The sequence below is a fragment of the Anser cygnoides genome, chromosome 2 (genome assembly GCF_040182565.1).
Source record: "Anser cygnoides isolate HZ-2024a breed goose chromosome 2, Taihu_goose_T2T_genome, whole genome shotgun sequence".
NCBI classification, from domain to species: domain Eukaryota; kingdom Metazoa; phylum Chordata; class Aves; order Anseriformes; family Anatidae; genus Anser; species Anser cygnoides.
This window is the reverse complement of record NC_089874.1, coordinates 161636580-161643284: the sequence shown is the minus strand read 5'-3', so window position 1 is coordinate 161643284 and position 6705 is coordinate 161636580. Positions and strand designations below refer to the sequence as shown.

General features: G+C 51.1%; 1 protein-coding gene across 1 annotated transcript; it reads left to right on the top strand.

Annotated features, from left to right (window-relative positions):
* Positions 1 to 1237: 1237 nt before the first annotated feature.
* ARC (activity regulated cytoskeleton associated protein) lies at positions 1238 to 6484 on the top strand. The gene is made up of 3 exons (XM_066990804.1): positions 1238 to 4933; positions 5473 to 5641; positions 6057 to 6484. The coding sequence occupies exon 1, from the start codon at positions 2161 to 2163 to the stop codon at positions 3373 to 3375; it is 1215 nt and encodes a 404-aa protein (XP_066846905.1). The 5' UTR covers positions 1238 to 2160; the 3' UTR covers positions 3376 to 4933; positions 5473 to 5641; positions 6057 to 6484.
* Positions 6485 to 6705: the final 221 nt, after the last annotated feature.

Here is a 6705-nt window from a genome sequence, read left to right as displayed (position 1 = left end):
TTTCTAACATGATATGTGTGGGATAAAGTGGCACTGGGAGGGTCTGCTGGGTTAGGAATCCTGGGTTTCCAGCCTTAGATTTTGTCCCCTTCCCTTCTCACTGGCACTCCCCACCTTAACCCAGCCACACAGCCCTTCTATGCCAGCTTGCTGCTGCCCCAAATAACCCTCCTGTTTCCCCTTACAGCCACATGGCAGAAGTATTTGCCCATGTGCTGTTACCACATCACCTGGCAGGGAGCAGACGTGCATTTTCCTGTAGCACATAGATATGGGGAGCAAGGGACTCCTGACCCCCTGTCCCTCATGTCCTTCTTTGCACCATGCAGCTTAAACACCGCCTGTTTGCTCCCAGAGGACTTTATTTTGACTCTGTTTAGGGGGTCACTGTCACCCCCTTTCTGCAGGACCTCACTGAAAAACCACCCATCACCTCTGCATTTTACATTTACCAGTCTGGCTGGAGTCCCACCAGAGGACATGTGGCAAGGAGCCACAGGAGCGGGGACCCATCCTAAGCCAGCCTGGCACGCTGCCCATCACCTTGAGGCAGAGGCAAGGCACCTCCTTGCTGGCACTGAGCATGAAACCCCTTTTTAGGTGATATCCATGAATCAGCATCCTGCTGCCTCCGGTCACTGTCATCAGGAGGGAACAAGAAGCCCCGGATGTCCTCAGAACCTCTCTGAGGAGGTTCCGGTGGGGAACTCTCTCGGATTAGGGAATCCTTTATCACTGGCTTATATAAGTCCCCGGGTCTCCTTTTATGGTTGGCTTTTCCTGCTTTGTCAAGAGCGGAGAACAAATGTGGCTTCATCTGCACTTGTGGGTTGGCTAACTGATTAAGCATCTGATTCAAGCTAAGTACGGAACAGGCTTTTGATGGGCGGATTTAATTCGGTGTAAAAGCCAGGATGCCATCCCCCTCCCTGACCGAATATTCTCAAGATAGAGGTCGGTCTGCTGCAATTAAGCACTGGGGATGACTCCCACCCACCAGTGGTTTAGAAAGTCCAGAGTGCCCCAATTTGCCCTGAGGTGTCTCCTTTGAGTGCTTCCCCCTCTCCTTCCCCCCTCCTCTTTTTCTCCCTCTCTCTCTCCTTTTTTTTTTTTTTTTTTTTCCCTGCTGAATTACCACCGTTTCCAAGCGTGTGCAATAGGAGTGAGCAGCTCAGTGTGTGTGTATGCATGTGAGGGCGTGCGGGGGGCCCGTGGGTGTCTGGCTTGGGGTGACACACCGAATTCCTCCTCATCTCCCCCCCTGCGAGCCCTGCCAGGGGAAGCATGCTAATGATGACCTTGCTGAGTAAATAGTTGTGGAATGAATAAGTGTTTTTCCTGCAATCCGAAAGGCGGAAGGTGCGATTACTCATCCATCTCTCCAACTGTCTCCAGCACCTTTCAAGTGCATCTCGCGTCGAGTCTGGGGGCGTACGCGAGGGGGTGGGAAGCGAGGGGAGGCTGCCAAGATCTGGGTTGCCACAGACACCGGCCTCGCTTCTCCTCCAATGAACGCTGTGCCGAGAGTGCGGGAGGAGGCAGGGCACCACCCACATGTTGAGCTGTGCGGGGTATAAGTAGATGGAAGTGCCTGGACTAGTGGCAGTTCAGACAGGGAAGAGAAGCAGCTCTTTGCATCTCTAGTGAAAGCGCTTTTGACTCGCCAAGTTTACCGGAGAAGAAATCATCAGGATTTCTTTTTTTTTTTTTCTTTCTTTCTTTTGCGGCAGCTTCCAGCCTCTGTGTGCATCGCTGTGTGTTTCAACCGAGCGGGGACTCTTCGTCGTTCGAGATTCTCAGCTCCGGACGAGCAGGTAGAAGGCACGCGCTTGGGGCTGGACATCTTAGCCAACTCCTTTCCTCATTCCTGGAGGATCCTGGCTCTCTCTGGGACACCCTGAGCACATGAGAAAGGCGTTTCCAGCAGGGCACCGGGAGAAATTTGCCTACAGCTCTCTCTGAGATCCACGGGGACCGAGCAGCTCACTCTGCGGTGATATCTGATTTGGTTGTGTTTGTGTCGAAAAGTCCTTTGAGGGGGGTTTAGAAGTCTCTGTGTGTCTTTCGGGAAGTGTTGCAGTGGGGGTTTTGAGAGCAGGCTTTAGTGCCGGGGCTTACAACCCAGTTTCTTCTGTGTTTGACACTTGTACGGTAGGAGCCATGCAGCTGGATAATGTCACCAACGCGGGCATCCACTCCTTCCAGGGGCACCGTGGAGTGGCCAACAAGCCCAATGTGATCCTACAGATAGGGAAATGCAGGGCAGAAATGTTGGAGCACGTCAGGAGGACCCACCGGCACCTCCTGTCTGAGGTCTCCAAGCAGGTGGAGCGCGAGCTGAAGGGCTTGCAGAAATCGGTGGGGAAGTTAGAGAACAACTTAGAGGACCACGTCCCGACCGATAATCAGAGATGGAAGAAGTCCATCAAGGCCTGCCTGGCCAGGTGCCAGGAGACCATTGCCCATCTGGAGAGATGGGTCAAGAGAGAGATGAATGTTTGGAAGGAGGTCTTTTTCCGTCTGGAGAAGTGGGCAGACCGCCTGGAGTCCATGGGGGGCAAATATTGCCCTGGGGAACACGGCAAGCAGACTGTGTCCGTTGGGGTGGGAGGCCCAGAGATAAGGCCAAGCGAGGGGGAGATTTATGACTATGCCCTTGATATGAGCCAAATGTATGCGCTGACCCCTCCTCCTGGGGAGATGCCCAGCATCCCCCAGGCACACGATTCCTACCAGTGGGTCTCTGTGTCGGAGGATGCTCCAGCCTCCCCAGTGGAGACCCAGGTCTTTGAGGATCCCCGGGAGTTTTTGAGCCACTTGGAGGAATACTTAAAGCAGGTGGGTGGGACAGAGGAGTACTGGCTGTCTCAGATCCAGAACCACATGAACGGCCCAGCTAAAAAGTGGTGGGAATACAAACAGGACTCTGTCAAGAACTGGGTTGAGTTCAAGAAGGAGTTCCTGCAGTACAGCGAGGGGACTCTGACTAGGGATGCTATCAAAAGGGAGCTGGATCTACCCCAGAAAGAGGGCGAGCCTCTGGACCAGTTCCTCTGGCGCAAGAGAGACTTGTACCAGACGCTGTATGTTGATGCTGATGAGGAGGAGATTATCCAGTACGTGGTAGGCACGCTCCAGCCCAAACTGAAGCGCTTCTTGAGTTACCCCTTGCCCAAGACCTTAGAGCAGCTGATCCAAAGAGGGAAGGAAGTCCAAGGCAACATGGACCACTCTGACGAGCCCAGCCCACAGAGGACCCCCGAAATTCAGTCAGGGGACTCTGTTGAGAGCATGCCTCCCTCAACCACCGCCAGCCCCGTGCCCAGCAATGGGACACAACCCGAGCCCCCTAGCCCTCCAGCTACTGTCATATGAGCTAGTCCAGCGGAGATGGCAATCTGGGTTACGTGAACGGGAGAAAGGGGCGTATTTAGGAAACTTCTCCTTGGAGAGAGGTTCCGGCTGAGCCGCAACACGAGGTGTGCTCAGTCCAACAGCCCATAGCAAAGGGATTAACTTTGCTTGTGGGGGGAGGGAGGCGAAGGGGGAAAGGCAACCTTAGGATGCGGTTGCCCACCTCACCCGAGCCACGCCATACGGTGGTGCCGGGGATGCTGCTTGCACCACTGTGGGGGACGGACAATTTTATAAGACCCATGACAAGAAACCAGAGACAATTCCCAACTTCAGAAGCAGCCGCTTGGCACTGGCGGCTTTCAAGGACTTCTGACGAGTGCAGCTATTGGCTGAGGGTTCCTACCCATCTGGATCTCTCCTCCTTCTCCCCTCCCTCTCGTGAAGAGGTTCTGAGAGGACATCTTTCTTTTGACCCTCACCCATTTCTAATTTACTGCTGGGCTTCTGTTTACTTGGCAATCTCCTGTTCTGTCTCGCTTTAAAGGATAAAAGATTTTATTTATTTATTTATTTTGTTTAATTAAGAGGAAATCCTATGACTTCAGGAAATGAAAACCTTAAGAATCTGGGCAATGTTTAGTGTTTTTAATTTCAGTGCACCCAATACCTGCTTTAATGTTTTTCCTCCCAAGAGGCTGGTTTACTCCTTATCTTAGTTTCTGCTCACTCCAATCAAGGCTACTGCAGTGCAGTAGCAAATTTCACCCTTTCTCTGCACATTACACTGTGCATTCAGCAGTAAACAGAGTTTCAAATTAAATTCTGGGTTATTTTATTGAAGGGAGAACCTGTCTCCTTTCAGAGAAGGGAGGGTGTCAAGGTGGAGAAAGCAAACACCAGAGCTATTTTGAGAGGGTGGGGGGGAGTTAGAGGAAACAAATCCTTATACTTTGAATGAAACAAACAAACACAGCCAAAATTCAAAGCAAAATATCCCCAGAGCAGCAAATCGCGTCCATGCTGATGTGTGGAGACAACAGGAACTTTTGCCATATAAAAGCAAATCAAAGTGAAGAGAAGAGCTGTGTGTCCCAGCACAGCCTCAGCCTGTGTATCACGAAGAAGAATTTCTGCTTTCACAGACAGACTCAAATGCTCTTGGAAAGCCTGGCACCTCTGTCATCTGAGGACAGAGAGTTGCCTGTTCACATAGAACTTTCTACAACAGCCCCTTTGCCATGGATGGAGATGGACTTGGGCTCGGTGACATTTTCCATGGTGAGAAAGCAATGCTCAGCATTCACCTTGCTTTGACCAAGGCCTGATGGCAGGACATTGAGAAGAAATTGCAGTAAGATGCAGGAAGTTTGGCTCTTCAAAACCCCTTGAGGCTGGACACATCTTGAGCATCATCTGCATTCACCACCAGACCAAATAAGCAACACCTCTGCAAGATGTACAGCAGGGATGCAGCGACAGGAGTGTCCCTGGGATGTCCCAGGCACTACAACAGCAGCAACGTGTGACCCCGGCAGCTTAGAAGGCCTTTGGCATGCCTCCTTCCAAGAGGCTGAAGGTAAGACAACTTTCTGACGTTGTCCTCTCTGCACTCCTCAGGCCCAAATTAGTCTTAGCCTGTCCAGCGGTATCCTTGCACTGGGATACATGGGACAGGAGCATTTTAAGTGGCAGACTAGGGCATGGAGGAAAAAAGGGAGGGACAACCAAAGGGAAATAAAATACAGTGAATAGGAAAATTTTCCAAACAGGACAGCGTCTTACACTTTCTAATTACTATAGGGAGGGAATGGGAAGGAACTGACCCATGAAGCCATGGGCTTGAGTGCCCAGCAGTGACAACACATCACAGGGCTATTCACAGCCCAGAGGAGATGAACCTCTGCTCTGCATCCTTGCCTAGAAGTGAGTCAGTGTCAGGAGGAGTGAGGGCTCTCCCCTCACTTTTTCAGAGTGAGTTAGCTTGCAGTGGCTGTGTCTGCAGAAAGAAGGGAGCAGTTCTCACGAATGACCTGGGAATGAGTGGTGGAGGAGTGGGTGTCAGTGCTGAGGATGAGCTGGCCCTGCATTACAAACATTATCTTCTCTTGATTACAGTGACTCACTCAGAGCCTCCTCTGAGAAGAAATCACTTCATGGTGCTCAGGACTCGGAAGGAAAGCCAAAGAGAAAAGACTTCAAAACCAAGGATTCAACATGGGACCTGCTGCTAGGATCCCCAGCTGCCGAGTGCCAGATTCCCTGCCTGAATGAAAGCCTGGCACAGGTAATTACCTCCCATCTTACCCCTGAGAGCCTTTCTTACCCTCCCCAGTGTCCTCAGGCGAGATATGGGATATCCCAGGTGCAAATATCTGGGCTGGTCTTGGGACCTCATACCCGATGGCTACAAGGGGCTGGCACAATCAGATAGGTGGGATTTCAGCTTAATGTGGGAACACAAGCACCAGCCCCAGTGATTAGTGTTCTGGGGACAGAGCCTGTCCTGCCTTCCTTTCTGCTGGACCTCTGGCAATCCTTAGACACCACTGCCTAGTGGGACCTCCAGGCCCAGGCATCTGGTGGGCACACCAGCTGAATATTAACCTATATCCAGAAAAATCCCCAGTATTCTCTGTAGAACTTCTTTGGAGACCTTGGAAATCTAACCTGAGTTGCTCCATTTTTTTTTTTTCTAACAGAGACTCCTGCTGCTGTTGCTGAGTTTCCTCCTCTGTGCCCAAGACATCTGCTTTCCCAAGTGAGAAGCAAGTGCTGCTGAAAGACAAGAGGGCAAAATATGCACCAAAGAGCCAACCATGCCGTGCAATGTTGTATTCAAGATGCTGAGAGCCGGAATGAAAGTGGGAGCCACTTCCAACAGGGTGAAGAAAAGGCTGAGCTGGTCCAACTAGTCCAAGAACAGAAGAAAGTGATGAGAATGAAAAGAGAAACCAAGAGAAAAGATAAACCAAGAGAACCAGGTCTGGGCTTTGGGGACAGCAAGGATGCTGGACTTGTACTGACTGTCTGTTGAGATGATGCCATACCTCTGCAGTTTGGGGCCACTGGGACTCACCTAAAGAAATCTTCACTAGATTATCAGATTAAAACAAAAACACTTTCCTGATTAACTTTTCCAAATGACTGACCCTCCCTAGGCTACGAACCCTCCATGCTGTTAAGGCTGTAACTCATTTTTCCTGAGTCGAGGGTCACTTCATTTCATGCGGGTATCAGTTTTCAAACCTCAAACAGCTCTGGAGGTTCGGAGAAGCATCCTGGGGTCCAGATGCTTGTCTGAACTACCTGAGCCTGCACAACTGGGCCAGCTGTCTTGCCAAAAGGGAC